The sequence below is a fragment of the Bradysia coprophila genome, unplaced genomic scaffold (genome assembly GCF_014529535.1).
Source record: "Bradysia coprophila strain Holo2 unplaced genomic scaffold, BU_Bcop_v1 contig_232, whole genome shotgun sequence".
In the NCBI taxonomy this organism is placed as follows: domain Eukaryota; kingdom Metazoa; phylum Arthropoda; class Insecta; order Diptera; family Sciaridae; genus Bradysia; species Bradysia coprophila.
The window spans coordinates 12,603,520-12,619,495 of NW_023503493.1; the positions used below are offsets into that span (position 1 = coordinate 12,603,520).

At 34.6% G+C, this 15,976-nt stretch overlaps 1 protein-coding gene across 3 annotated transcripts; it reads right to left on the reverse strand.

The window, feature by feature from the left end:
• Positions 1-9,783: 9,783 nt before the first annotated feature.
• On the reverse strand, positions 9,784-11,663 carry LOC119076695. 3 transcript variants are annotated; one of them, XM_037183607.1, is made up of 6 exons: positions 11,482-11,663; positions 11,158-11,409; positions 10,822-11,094; positions 10,552-10,765; positions 10,189-10,232; positions 9,784-10,124 (listed from the first exon to the last, which is right to left on the reverse strand). In XM_037183607.1, exons 1-6 carry the CDS (start codon positions 11,582-11,584, stop codon positions 9,904-9,906), a joined length of 1,107 nt encoding a protein of 368 aa, XP_037039502.1. In that variant the 5' UTR covers positions 11,585-11,663; the 3' UTR covers positions 9,784-9,903. The 3 variants fall into 3 exon arrangements, with proteins under 3 accessions (XP_037039502.1, XP_037039500.1, XP_037039501.1); XM_037183605.1 differs by lacking the exon at positions 10,189-10,232 and adding an exon at positions 10,270-10,443 and having other exon boundaries at positions 9,784-9,950; positions 10,508-10,765; XM_037183606.1 differs by lacking the exon at positions 10,189-10,232 and having other exon boundaries at positions 10,508-10,765.
• Between the last annotated feature and the right edge of the window lie 4,313 nt (positions 11,664-15,976).

The following is a 15,976-nucleotide window of genomic DNA, read 5'->3' on the forward strand; positions in this document are numbered from 1 at the left end:
GTTCATTGTACACCTGCCCAGTCTAGTCTTGTATAAATCTATCTGGTAACAAAATCTCGATATATTATCATTCTTAATTATATTTATGACAATGCGAAACAAAATTACATTTCTTTAATTTCCTTCACAAATCAACAATGTCACACTAATGAATGATTAAATCTTGCAATCATTTCCAAAATCACTCTCACCATATGTATCGAATACTATGGTTATGCCATTGAATGGAGGGTAAACTATATTGGGTATAATTCCAAACTTCCAAATCAAGATAGAAATCAGCACAGCTGAACGCAAAATTATTTCCATTTTTTTTTTCTATTTTCAAACATGACCTTTTTACACCAGGATATGGTGATATGGTAAATTACATAATACAACAAAGTCGTCATAATAGAATACAACAAATTTTTTTCTACTATTTTCTCTCGTTCTCGTTGCACAGTCCATTAGATTGGATTACTTAAAAACAGCACGCTTCCGAAATGCCTCCATTTTTTTCCGTTTGTGTGTGTTTGCTTCAAACTGATGGAATAATTCAACGAGCAAAGAATATCGAAATGACTTACTTTGTAAGAGGAAAGGAGTGATCAAACACCGGGCTGTTGGGATTTGTTAGTTGTTGGTTTTTTTTTGTTGTTTGTTCTCTGTGTGCTGTTTCTATTATCATTTATTCGGTAGTGTAAAAACCGAAAGTGAATATTTTTGTGTATTTATTATGCAAACTGACTCTTCACCCCATACTTTTTATCGGGTGTGCCATGCTGTGTAGCTAGAGCCCCCTTGCCGAGTCCACATTACAACAAGGTATTTACCGGATACATGCTGTGTCCTAGATTTTGCAGCCTTCTGACACATATTTCTTGATTATGATGTTGTTTTTTGCTTAATTGATTTTTTCTCGATTTTTCATTCGAATTCATCTGCAAAAATGTTCATTCCAACCGAATTCTATAGAAACGTACCACTTAAATGAGTCTGTCTTTTTGTACCGAGCCACTATGTTCAACTATTCACATCGTTTGTCGAAAAGTGATTAAACCATTCCACTGTTTTTGCTCATATATTTAATTTGCATTGAAGGAAGTCGTGGTGTGCCGAATCTAATATGCGTTTTATTTGCATCCGGAGGGTGGTCAACCCCTAAGGTGTATTACGTTTTAAGTTTTATTATTTTTGTCTTGATGGCGTGTGCTTTGTGGCCTGTGTTTAAAACGCCGCATATTTTTCCAATTGAACAACCCTTTACCCGAAAAAACAATTTTCTTTTACGGTTTCACACTCAATTAGGTTTTCAGTTGATTGCAGAAAAGGGCACACGATTGGTTGAATTGGTTTGATTTAATATTTCATATTGTTTGAGTATGAGGTTCTTGGCGAGTAACTCTTTGGATTGGAACTGGATTTGTGCCATGACAACCATCACTGAACGAACATTTCCAATCTTAATTTATGCGGTACTAGAGTCAGTCAGACCACATAACTGATAATGGAAATAATATTAATAGCCCGATGCACTTATACTGTAGCAATAACAATTTCAAAAACTAAAATACATTCCGATCCGTTCATTTTGAAATGGAATGATACCTTTCTGTGTAAATCATAAATAAGTTATGTTGTGCAATCGCATTAAGCCGATACACAGTTTTCCTTTTGAGATTCTCAATTTATTTACCAGTCAAATGAAATAAATTTTGTGTACTGGAATTGGTGTGTATGTGTGTTTTCTAACATTAGTCATAACATTTTGATACACAGTTTACAAGGTACGATGCCAATAAATAATCAATTTATTTTTCAACATTTTCTACGAACGACGGACTTGAGTTCATGAAGAAAACGGTCTGAAACTTCAATTTGAATGGAAGATATATGTGCAATGTTCGAGTGAATATAGACAAATTGAAAATAGCAAAATGTTGTAGGACAATCTGAGTATATTACGTAGAAAGCATAAGACTATTTATATTTCAGAATGTTGTCATTATAGTGATGGAAAATAGCGAGATAAATTCAAAGCATTGTGGCAACACGAAGTACTTTCGCAGTTCAAGTAATTGAAAGGATGTAGCCTGTAATTCTACTAAGATTAGCGGTAATTATGGACTGTAAAGTCGTCTTCACAAATAGGAAAACTCACACAAAGTAAACGTAGGCACGTACGTATGCGATGTCTTGGCGTATCTGGCAACAAAATCCCGATAATAAAAACTTGATTGTGACCAGGGATTTGTTAAATTGGTTTCATAAATCTGTCAAAGTTCGCAAGAATTTGATAATTCTTCATTTCATTCTCAGGCCTTTCTTAACTTTAAGAATTTGTAACTTGACAGTTGTTATGGGATTTTATACACGCAACTGTCAAGTTACGAACTCTTAAAGTTACGAACAGCATGAGAAACTACGCTCAGGGCGCCGATTCTCGTAAATTTAAGAAATCGTAACTTGACAGGTGTGACCTTAAAACTAAGAGTGGTCCATAAGATTCGTAAGTTTTAAGGTGATAACTGTCAAGTTACGAATTCTTAAGAGTGAATTCACCAAAACTTCGAACAGTCGTTCAATTATGAGAATGTCGTGAGGAAAAAAAAATCGAAAAAGTTTTGTTGGGCTGTCATGGCTCTTAGAAATTTTTTCTCCGAAGTGGTCGCGAAAATCGTTTTTTATCAATTACTCCAACATGCGAAATGTGAATAATGTCAAATTGTGCACGTTTATGAAGTTCAATGAGCTGAATATTATTGACCAACAAACGCCGATGTTCGGCCCACCCAGCCGCCGCAACAAGTGAAAAACCTCGAAAAACCTAAATTTTTGAAGGGCTCTGGGCGGCTGGGAAAGTTAGTAGCAGGAAGCTCTAACCCGGAGTTTTGGAGCTTACTTCAAGCTCTATCCATTGACTCGAGCATACTCACCGTCCCAGATAGAAATGGAGTTGATTTTTCACAATGTATCTCAACCCATCAAATTTTGGAAAATCATCGGACTTTAAAGTTCCCCAAATAACGTTTTTTCAAGCGAATTTATTTATTTATTTATTATTATTTATAGGTTTACGAGATAATAGTTAGTAAAGATGTCTCATAGAATTTTTTTTGTAGAGAACAGACTGACGAAACAAACCAAAATTCTAAAATTTTACTTCATGAATTATTTGAAAATAGTAAATCGACCTCAAAATTGTTTGGTAAAAAAGTTGTTCCACGATATTCTCAGAATTGAACGATGATTCATTTGAGCAAGGTATGGCTCGCCGTCGGCTTGAATCCCGATTCCATATAAGCTGTTCGAAGTTTTGGCGAATTGACTCTTAAACTTACGAGAATCGGCGCCCTGGATCTTAATTGCAGTCTTAATTACAATACGAGCAATAGTTGAGAACCTAATCTTAAATTTGGTAGACTCGTTGTCAGGATTACCCTCTATTGATATCTAAAAAAACGAGCCACCCTATGAGTTCTGGATTATCTAGTCTTCAGTTCAATTATTTCTACAGTAAACTGAAAATTAATTAAAGAAAACGGGAATGGCGTTCGTAAATTCTCAACTTTACAACAAAGTGATCGAATTATTGTACGCAACTGACTTCTACTTTGTTCTTGGTCAATAATGTTTATTAAACTTTACAAACATAAGCATTAAAAAACTACCTGGACGATCGACACACTAATAGTCTGAGATCTATCAGAATATCGCCGCTCGATTATCGGTAAAGCTATCTAGAAAATTAATATTTTACAACTGTGACTTCTAACGTGTTTGAGATGGTGGAATGATCAATTACCCATCCACTGTCTAATGTAAGTCGTTCTCTTGAAATCGATAGACATGCCTCAAGTCCATCGATCAAAGTGCGAATAATGTCCATTCCTGGCAGTAATGTAAGTTTAGTCAACCACTTACCAACACCATAATCTTATACAAGATATGACTAAATATTTTCCACCAAATGTAAACCGAACACACCCACGCCCATGCAAAGAGTGTGTGTATAATATCGAGTCTTATGTTGCATCTAAAGATATATTATTTTGTGTAACATTACACGGATGATTTATACGAATCTTGTACTTTTAATTTATCTGCTATTTGTTACACGAGAATGTTTTGATGTTGCATTCGGTTATAACCATGTTGCCATTTCGATTTCTCACCGTATGCAATAAAGATGTCGATTTGTTATTTTCATTTCGTATTGTGATTGTTTATGCAGTGAAACGATCTTCTTTGAGCAACAGACAGTTGGGATCAGCAGTAAAATTGAGTGACATGTTTTGATTTTACACAAATGGTCGGTATGCAAACGGGGTAGGAGGTTATATGAGAGGAAAATAGAAAGTAGGAAAGGATTACTCGAGAGGTCCAGTAGTGGCTGAAGAGAATTTGTCTACGAAAATCAATGTCAAATGAGAAACTTAAGTTAACATTCCAAAGCTCTGAAAAATCATGATGGGCGAGATGTTCCATTTAAAATGAAAATAATCGTAAAAGTACATCTAAGGCAACCAGGTAACTATTTTCAGCTTTCCGAATTTGCGTTGATAATAAGTAAGCCAGAGCTCGGTGTCATGTTTGTGAATCACAACTAAGTCGGTCCCACTTAGATTCCAAACCAACAATTTAAAAAAAATAATATTAAAAGCTTGGTGGTTGTCGGTGCTGTAAATCACCGGTGGAGAGAGTTTAAAAAATAACTCCGGTCCGGTAGACTTCATTAGTTCAATATAGAGTAACTTTTTGTTCATGCATACTGCCTCGCCCATGTAAAAAATACCACTTTCGTATTTAAGCAGTTATTGCTGTTCCTAATCGTTTTGCTGGCTGTTTCAAATGGAAAATGAGAGGAATCAGAGAAACCAAGAAGAACAGCTTAGATGCGAAAGTGGGACTATTTATATGTGCAATACAGTACGAGAAAAATCTTTGTCGATAACTCCTGAATAATTGAACGCTGTTTCATACTCTGTGCAACGAGACCTATTCAGAGAACTGACAACCATCAGTGGGACACAATTGTGCTGCAGAGTGTAATTTCATTAGTCAAGACTCAGGTTCGTTAGATTTGCCTGGAAAGACTACACAACAAATCCTATATTTGAATCTTGACCTGTTCGGTCATAAAACTGACAATTTTACTTAGAAATTTTATTGCGTCTGTGGTAAGATCGTATCAGTTAATGTATTAATTACTAGCAAAGCAATTTCCACGAAATTACTGTACATGATCAATGCTAATTTCAATGAAAAAAAAATGAAAAGAAAACCATAACAGATCGTAATCTATACACCAAATAAATTATCTCCGTTTCGGGGGGTGGTCCATCCACAATACGCACACACAGCTTCTATTGTAGCATACAATTTAAACGGTTCAGACAACACTTCGAGATTTCATTTGTACACCGAATTGAATGCGGTGTGTAATGAAAACATCATTTTTCAAATTGGATTGTCATTCTCGTCCAAGAAAAATGTGGATATCGTGCGAAATAATTTCAACACAACACAATGAAGGTTTCGGTATGAATTGATGCTATGAATGCTATTAAAATGAATTTGTATTTTCTGATGAATTCACAGAGAAATGATTCATTTATCTCTTCTTTTCGTTGGTTGGACAACTAAATTTTTATTTTGAATGAAATTATTCGTGTGAGAATCATACAGGTGGGCTTATAAAAAAAGTAGTCACAATGACCGAAGATCGAATCAAACATCTTCAGAAACCAACGGTTTCAAAAGATACTAAAGATAATTGTTATGCATGTTCATATATATCCTGTATAGTAATGCTACGTTATCGATAAATTTTTTTTACATGCCACGCCATATGCTACATGCGTCGAAAACCGTACTTTTCATGTTTGAAGCACTACATTCGACGCCTTCAGCATGTAAAAGACATTACATAACTCGGCTTCCCCTCCGATCAACAAAATTCACACGAAAACTCTACCTTTCATTCTTTTATCGCAAGTTGTATAAAATACTAAATTACTATAAGTTTTGCCAGGTTTAAGGTCGAGAAAATAGTCACTTGTTATAGAAATGCACTTAGATATTGGACACTGTTAGTCATCTGTTATCGCAAAAGACGATGAAAATGAGCAATGAGCTCTGAATAGTGCTCTGTATAAAGTACAAACATCTGTTAAAATCAATGAAATAAAAGATTTTGTGTGAATCGGTTGAAAATAGTTAAACATGAGAAGTAGTAGATTATATTATTATGTTCACATGACAAGCTTGTATCAGTATTGTTTCTATCACAACTCATCCAACACACATACGCTTCGCTCTTTCGCTGAATAATTATATTTTCTTCGATGGATTTCAGTGCAGCCGACGTCAATGGAATTTAGACAAGAATTTCCTTCTGTTGGTTTTCAGCTGGCTAACTCGTACAAACAAAAGTGCTTATATGTCTTATAAACACACGGGTGAAATGGACGCACGCGTGTGATAGTGATAAAAACGTACAAAATCTACTGAGCAGTTTTATTTGTTTACCTTTCATGTAAAATAAAATGCCAGCTCACGTCAGAGTAAAATAAACCAGGCAGGAGCGGTTCATTTTCGAAACGTCAAATAAGGGACCTAATACACTTTATGAAAATGAACTCAAATGAACACTGACATAAATTGAAAAATTTTATTCGCAAAAAATATAGGGCTACTATTATTCAGGTCCCTTGTCAAACGTCCACTCCTGCCTAGTTAACTTTACTCTGCCGAGGCTAGCCTATAGCTCATGATCTGAGGACCCTCAGGAGACTGTGTTTAACTAACTAACTAATTGTTTTAACTAATTACCATTTCAGAGTACTGACGTCATGAGCTGTACGCTGGCATTTTATTTGACTAAAGTTTGTCGAGTAAAAAATTAAAAACCTAGTGTGACGACATCTTTCGGTGGAGTAGTGAAGCGTAATACTGTTCCAGGTAAAAACGTTATTTTTTTGTGCTTAAATCTGCGATGTCTCAGCATACCACAAATTGTAAATTTATTTGAAAGTTGGTTTCGAGCCTAATTCAAAACAAACTATGAAACAAAGGAGTTATCGCATCTCGTACTTGATTTGTTAACGATGTATTTTCCATAGATTCATTCATTCATTTCAACATGAATTTTACTATATACAAAACAACATTAACAAGAGCTTTTTTTATCTTTTTTGTGTTTGTCGATAACAGCTGATATTCAAATAACGCGATTGCTATTGTAGTAAATCAAGGAATGTTTTCCCTTACGAGCAATGAGCTACGCTTATACGGTCGTTAAGAAACTATGAGTGGAATATCAAAGATTTTTCGGAAAATCGCGAATTATCAACGTAAAGATAGATAGGGCAATTGATGTCTTATAATTCTGATAGTGCCATGCTTACTCTACGCTGCTTTTTCAACTCAAATCAAGGCTGTAAACTTTGAGGAAGTCACACAGCTACAGATACGCAGGTGACTCTTCCCCAAAATTTACAGCCTTGACTCAAATTGGTATGCATTTACATAGGTATATTTTATGATATACATAAGCGAAAGAAAGAAGCCTAAAAATGTTTTTCTTAACTTTTAAACTCAAGCGTACATTATAAGCCTGAAGGCAGTTGCTTCGTCAAAGGCTAACAATTATATCTATTTTCTTATCGGTAGTTGAAAATGAGATTTATCTCGTCGGATTGAACAATGAACATGCTGCTTCTCAAATCGATCACAAGACAACAAATCAAAAAAAAATATTTTTTTATAGTACAAAATATTAGAATTTTAGTTAAAATTGCACCTTTTGTACCATCATAATCATTGTGACAGAATGCTCTATACCAAATTTATTGAAAACCGTTCGTGAAAGGTGAGGGCGTTGGGTACCATTATTTTATAAATTAAAAAAAGAAATACACAAAACAGAAACACAGTTTATCTTAAATGGTGATACCCTCAGATATTCATTAGTTTAAGATTAACATCTCCTGTTTGAGGAATTTCAATTGTACTGTATGGCGGCAAAACCCAAAAAAAAAAACCTTCGAAGGAATCAAGAAAAGAGGGACACACAATTTACCATAAACCATCAATAAATTAAGTGGTATATTAAATGTTGAATCTTCTCGTAACGAGACACAATCAAAAAACACAATTTTTGTTATCTTGATTTAAGAAATTATTAATATGAAAAAAAAGAAAGGAAAAAAAACACCGAAAAACGAAAACAAAACCGAAAAAAATTTATCACCTTCCTTCATTCTTATACTTTTTTATCATCGTTTATATGACAAATTATCATTTTTTTTCTCGTGTGTCCCGAAATATATTCTTTAATACCAAATAAAAAAAAAATGCATAAACATAAATATTAAAATTAAACGAGAGAAAAAAACAAACAAAAATCCTAAATCAATTTTTCAACAAAAATTTTTAATTGGTTATCCAGCATGCACACATAAAAAAGACACTCAACAAGTTTGATTGAAGAAATATCTGTGCTCCATTCCCCCCTGGTTATGATTAACATATACAAATCTAGGTAAAGTCAGTTCCACAATGATAATAAAAATTCCAATAATTTAGAAACAGAATATCAAACAAACTGACACAATTTTGTGGGCGGTGTAGCAGTCGGTGTTACATTTGTTGTTAGTGACGTGTTAGGTGTAGCTGGGACAGTAGAAATGGTATGTATGTTCGATTATATACATATCCAGGATACCCAGATTTAGAAAGAACAGAGTTTTGGACCAGGGTCTATTTTAGGGAACTACGGGCAAAAGCTAAATTCGACATGTTTTCTAATTGCTGCTGTTGTTTGTAAATTTGTTATGCAAATGAAAATTTAGATTTTTTAGACTTTATGGTTCATTCTTTTTGGGAGCGCGTGCCTAACAAAAATTCAGAAAATAAAAATCTAGATTTTCAATTTTTCAACAAATTTTCAACTCCAAAATCATGTAAATGTTGGATTTTGAAATCACCCTGGAAATTCCAGAAAATTCCTGGTTTCTGAAATTTAATCCGAATGTAATCGATTTAGTTCAAAATCATAAGAACAACCAATTTTCTGGAATTTAAACCTCCTAAAAAAGGCCGTCAGCTTTTGGCACTCCGGCACCAAGGTCTGAACGCTTCAGTTGATTTTTTTTTACCGTGTGTTCACCTTTAGAAAACACAATTTTAGATTTATCAGAGTTTTGATGCTCCTAGTCAATTAAGTGATTCCAATATTTTGGCGCAAAATTTGAATTCGCTAAGGGATTTTAAAATTTTGCGCTAAAATATGATAACCTGGAAACCCTTAACTGGAGGTTGCCACCGCCTTCGAGATCAAATCAGATGTGTGTCAACCTGTTCTTTGAGAGCCTACCAATTGACATGTAGGTCCTCGCAAATAATAAATCGAAAATGAAGATAACATTTTGCACTTGAGTAAAAACAAACGGATATTAGCGAGAAAAAAATGTTTAAGGCTACGTGCTGCTGGGCAACTTGACCAAAACGATTTCCCAAACCATTTTTACTTTATTTAGCAGTTGTACTAGAAATGGAACCTTCAAGTTAAGTTTTCAAGCTTTTCTGTGTAAGGGTCCGTTCATAAATAACGTAACGTTAAACTCTCCGTTTTCAAGACAGAGATCACACACAACGTCAGAAATTATTAGTTTTTTTAATAATGTAATTGTTATTTTTTTTTTAAGTCTTTGTTTGAACATCAATTGAACTGATCTCTTTTCTAGTTTCCTAGAGCACAAGCTTTTAAAAAACAATCAATAGCCGATTTCTATTTGGTTCCTATTTCACACATTTAATTTTCTAAATTCGACAGATTCACTTCTTTGATGCGACACTATAATTCTATTTTATTGGGCAAATTTCTAAACATAATCTGGTCGTAATAATGGGCAGACACTAATTAGTTCTGCTAGTTGTAGTTCCGATCGGTATGCACCGACAATCTGCTAGGATACCATCTGCCCGACAAGTTGTCGTATCGATTACTTCATTCTCCAAACAGAAAATCGATCCGCATGCACATTGGCAACTCGCCCCATCACCGAGTGGAAAACATTGTCCAGCCCATCTATCCGTGAATTGTACTGGAGAATCCCGACACGAGGAGCAGGGATCATCTGACGAATTAAGATTGAGATAAGAAGGGACTATAATTACACAAACAACGAAGTTGTCACTTACATGGATCAGTTGTTGGGAAAGTAGTCGCTTCGCTTGGGGACGAAGTTTCTACAGTTGTTCCGATCGGTATGCACCTACAATCTGCAAGGATACCATCTGCCCGACAAGTTGTCGTATCGATAACTTCATTTTCCTGACAGAAAATCGATCCGCATGCACATTGACAACTCGCGCCATCGCCGAGTGGAAAACATTGTCCAGCCCATGTATCCGTGAATTGTACTGGAGCATCCCGGCACACAGAGCAAGGATCATCTGGCATATAGAATTTGGTGTAACGGTTCTCCTTCAAACGGAAATCTATGCAATAGTCACTTACATGGATCAGTGGTTGGGAAAGTAGTCGGTTCGCTTGGCGATGGAACATCTACCGTAGTTGTTTCGATCGGTATGCATCTGCAATCAGCAATGCTGCCATCTGACCGACATGTAGTTGTATCAATAATTTCATCATTCCGACAGAAAATCGACAAGCATTCACAACGACAATTGATATCTTCGCCACGTGGAACACATTGTCCGGCCCAAATATCGGTGAATTGTACTGGAGCATCTCGACATGAAGAGCACGGATCGTCTGGTGTATTGAAATTGATATAAGAAGGGACTAGAAATTACACGGACGTTACTCACAAGGAATAGTTGTAGGAGTAATAGTCGTTGGAGGTGAGCTCGGTTCGCTTGGGGATGGAGTATCTACAGTTGTTGTTCCGATCGGTATACACCGACAATCTGCAAGGATACCATCTGCCCGACAAGTTGTCGTATCGATAACTTCATTTTCCTGACAGAAAATCGATCCGCATGCACATTGACAACTCGTGCCATCGCCGAGTGGAAAACATTGTCCAGCCCAAGTATCCGTGAATTGTACTGGAGAATCCCGACACGGGGAGCAGGGATCGTCTGTCGGATTGTGATTGACATAAGAAGGGACTACAGTTAAAAAACTATGAAGTCACCACTTACATGGATGAGTGGTTGGGATAGTGGTCGGTTCGTTTGTGGGCGGAGCAGTTGTGGTTTCGATCGGTATGCATCTGCAGTCAGCAATACTGCCATCTGACCGACATGTTGTTGTATCAATAATTTCATTATTCCGACAGAAAATCGACAGGCATTCACATCGGCAATTGACGTCTTCGCCACGTGGTACACATTGTCCAGCCCAAATATCTGTGAATTGTACTGGGGCATCCCAACACGAAGAGCAAGGATCGTCTGGTGCATTAAAATTGATGTATTAGCAACGATTAGGGGCTACATAAGCAATATTGTGCAGTCACAACTTACATGGAATAGTTGTTGGGAAAGTAGTGGTCTCACTCGGGTATGAAGCCGCCAGCTTAAGCATGGCAAAAATCACAATAGCAGAGAAACTTCTTTCCGACTTCATTTCGACTGAGCAAATGAAAATTGTAATCGTTACCAACGAACGGTACGCAAGGTTAAATTCAAATGTCAATTTTGGTAATAATTTTCGATTTTTATATTTATGAGCTTCACACGAATAGTAATGATAAGATATGATAAGATAAAGAGGAGTTGCTGTTTCCGTCGGATCAAGTGCTTTTTTTCATTATCTGGAGGCAATGAAAGGTCAAGATTAAAATTATGATGTTTGGATATGTAGATTTTCTCAGTAAAAACGGAACAATTTCTGTGGATGAATGAGTTTCGTTTCCGTTTACAAAAACAAAGCTCTCATAATAGATTCGGCATATTGCTTAATCAGTTGCTAAATTTGCTACTTTCCACAAAATTGTGATTTTGCTTGTTCGTGGAATTTAGACACAAAAATGAGTAGATACTGTGCGGTTTCAGGCGTTTCAGGGTAACTTTTTCAAGTTAAAGACAACAGTAAATAAAACATTTTCTCGATATCTCTAACAGAAATGGTGCCATACGGTTAATTCGTTAAATCTGCTACTTCTTCTGTGATTAACTCAAAGTCTTTTACTTCATTTGTTGAACCATTAATTTTACTTCTTTAGACCGAGTGATGTCGGTAAAAATTGATTAGCCGCTTCTCAAAGGATAGCTTCATATCTCTTTGAAAAGGTTACTGTGCTCTTAAAAATTTGATTTTCGTACTTAAACGCACTCATTTCCATATATTTCTGACATAAAATGTGAGTGCGTTTAAGACGAATTCGCCGATCGACCATACCTGTTCTAGACTTTCATTGAGTGAATCGCTGCTGAAAGACACTGAGCAGGGTATTTACGTATGTTCTGGCAGCGAATCTATGATTACGTCTTTAAAATCGCCTTATCCAAGCTAATAAAAGTATGTATAGAATGTGAGGGAAGCACATCGTGACACTATCCAAAATGTTGGAGCTTGGACCTGTCGTACTGGACCTAAAACCAAATCGACAGGTCGAATGACTCGGAATAGTCGATCATTCCACATATAGTTTCCCGTTGAAACTTTTCTTTTTTCTTAAATCTAATTTCAAACTGGGCAAACGACATCAAATCATAATAAAATTTGGTTTAAAGTTTTGTCTCTTGGTTGTTAAAATCATTTTTTGAATATTTATGTGATGACATTTTATTATAATTTCATTGTAATTTATTTGTTAAACAATCTTTATACGAGTCTTTACGTCTTTTTACGGGGTTTTTGTTGTTGCGCCTTTGGAACGCTTGGCTTAATGGATATAAGCTTATAAGCTACACAATAAATATGTGTGTTTTCTGTAATATAATAACGTTGATATGGTTATTGGACAAACATTAATGCCAAAACGAGAATAAGTTATTTGATTGGTTTCTAAGCTAATTGTTGTTATGGAAGATAAATAGTTGATAGAATAATCGACTAAGTTGTCTAGCACCACATAATCAGCCTTCATCATCTGAGAATTGTGTCTGTTATTTGAAAAGGAGCTATAATAACACACAAATTATGGCGTTGAGAAATGTTTATGAAATTATACCCAAAGCCTATGAATTCATTCATGCGACAATGGGTTATAGCGATACACCGATAAAAATTTCCGAACGTTTCAAGCGCATTCTAGGTGTCGCTTCGGAATTTGCAATATTTCACTGTCCAGTTTCAGTACTTCATTATAAGTGTAAGACTCACGCTTACAGATATTGGTGTAATTCAAAAACTAATTACTATTCTGCTATCGACAAAACGACGAAAAAGAATGGTGAGCTCGGCTTAAGTAATCTGGTATATAGCAACATACATGTTAAAACAAATGAAGTAAAAGATTTCATTTCGACTTGAAGAAAAAAATATGATCAAATTAAGTTGAACTGAAGTGATAATTTGGTATGCTTGTCATCTGTGAAAAGTTACTGTCTAATGAGCAGGGCTTAAAGGCAGGGTAACTTAAAATGATCGATTAGAAAGATTTTTAACGTATCGTGATTTAAAAACAAGTTTAGGACTGAATAACGAGCTTTTGAACAATTTGCATCACATTCATAATGTTTATTCACACGTTTATACTCCGAACTTATGCTTGTGCATAGGAATTGTTTACAGATAAAGTCGAAGCATTATAATTTGATCGGATTCTATTCATTTTTAAATAATTGTAGTTTTCGAAGAAATCATTTCGAAAACATTACAGTATAAAAGCTTAGACACGTGCATTTGAACGGATTACCCGCAGGTATACCGCGAGTAAACAGATCTAATGCGCATGTGTAAGCTTTTATACTGTAATGTTTTCGAAATGATTTCTTCGAAAACTACAATTATTTAAAAATGAATAGAATCGATCAAATTATAATGCTTCGACTTTAATAGACATTACAAATGTAATAAAAATAGTTCAAATAATCGTTATGTTAGACTATAATGGCTTCGATGCACTCAGAATCGATCATTTTACTTTAAATTTACTTTATTTTAGAGAAATTTAATTCTGAAAAAATTGGGAAAATTCAGAAACTTTTTATCGGATTTTCAGAATTTTTCGTATTTATTCGGAATTTTCAGAATTTATTCAGGATTAAATTTCTCTAAAATTAGCACTGGTTTTTGCGCCAAATTTCCACCAGGGAAACACACTAGAATCACTTTTTCATTATTCCAAATTTAAATAATTTCCTCAGGTGGAATGCGATGAAAATGTAAAGATCGAGGTTACAGGATCACAAATACGCTAAAACAAATTGATTATATGGTGTAGGTTTCGAATGATCAACGAACGAACACAATACCATCCTGGAGGCGCTACACATCAGTAACATCTTAATCTTCCGGTTTATCTTTGATGCGAGTTAAAGAGATATAAATCAAGGTTCGGACGTGGCTATCCTATTCCTAAGAAATTTACATGGAATGTATATTTCGTGCTATGGATTGATTGACTTTGGGACTAAAAAATTGACAAATTGAAATATATGCACAGACGGGTGATTTACAAGTTATAATTTATCGAAAACGGTTCACAAAAATTTCTAATTTTCTTGGAAAATAATGTTTTTAACACAACAAAGCTGGCAAAAAAGGCCACACATAAATTTACATTCAGTTACATCCTTAAAGTGTCCTTTTAAGAATATATATTGTTTCATTGCTTTTCTTTTTTTTCGGTTCTCGTTGCAACCTCTCTTGCATTACTCGTCAAGATTCATAAGTGAAAAGCTGTACCTCAGGCATATTTTTACGTGTGTACTGTGTATACACACATATCTTCCTCATTCTCAGCTCTTGTGCTATTCACAATAAACAAACACTTTTTCGGTTCAAAATATCGAGAAAAAAAAAATTCTGTTATGTAATTAAGCATTTCCAGAAATCTAACCAAATATTTTTACAGCATGGAACTTTGTTTATGACTTTGAGGCACATAAATCATTCTGTATATTTTGTATCGATAGTTGGAAGTGATTTTTTATATTTTTACTTCATTTCAATTTTCAAACTCAGTTAAAACTTTTTTCATACAAAAAAATTCAGAATTAAATTTCAAATGAAGTGTTTTATTTACATTTAAAAAAAAGTAAGAGAAAAGATCTATTTAGGTTGATTGATGATGGGTTGTTTCGGGTGCTTGATTGGTGGCTGTGATGAAAGGAGTTCAGCAGATTTTTTTTTTCTTCATTTCCATTTTAATTTGTACGAGAATTTATACCAAGATTTCTAAACAACACACGTTGTGTTTCAATAAAATTGAATATAAATTTGAGATTTTTTTAAAATTTCATTTTGGTTTATTTCTCTGTAATCTCAAATATCCAATGGGAATTTATAAGATTAATTTTCAAAAATCTACAACACAATCGGAGGTCTAATTTGTCTATGATTTATATGTGGTACATTATGTATATCAATCTATATCTACTACCAACCATATATATATTGTGTAAGTTACCTCTGTAAAAAAAAAAGTTTTTCATCAATCCAATCAATATATTCGATTAAACAAACCCATTCGGTGGCACAGCAATTTTCCATTAATTTGTACATCGATCAAAAACCAAACTAATTTAAGTTAATTAACTTTTGGTAAAAGGTAGATACATACGAAGCGAGATAGAGAAAAAAAAGAATTATTTTCGTTCGTAAATATAAAATGAATTATTTTGACCTACAAATAATTTCTCCTCATGCGTAATAAACTGCGTAATTTAAAAACTGCCTTCGTTTCTCATACGACTGTGCTGTGGGATTGTAAAATTTGAAAAAAAAAATTGTTCAAAACTAACTGAAAACTTATTCGAGTACATTTTATACCAACCGAAATGTTTATAACTTATAACGTGTTTACTATGTGTAATGAAACGGACGAATGGAATAACTCGATTTCAAAGT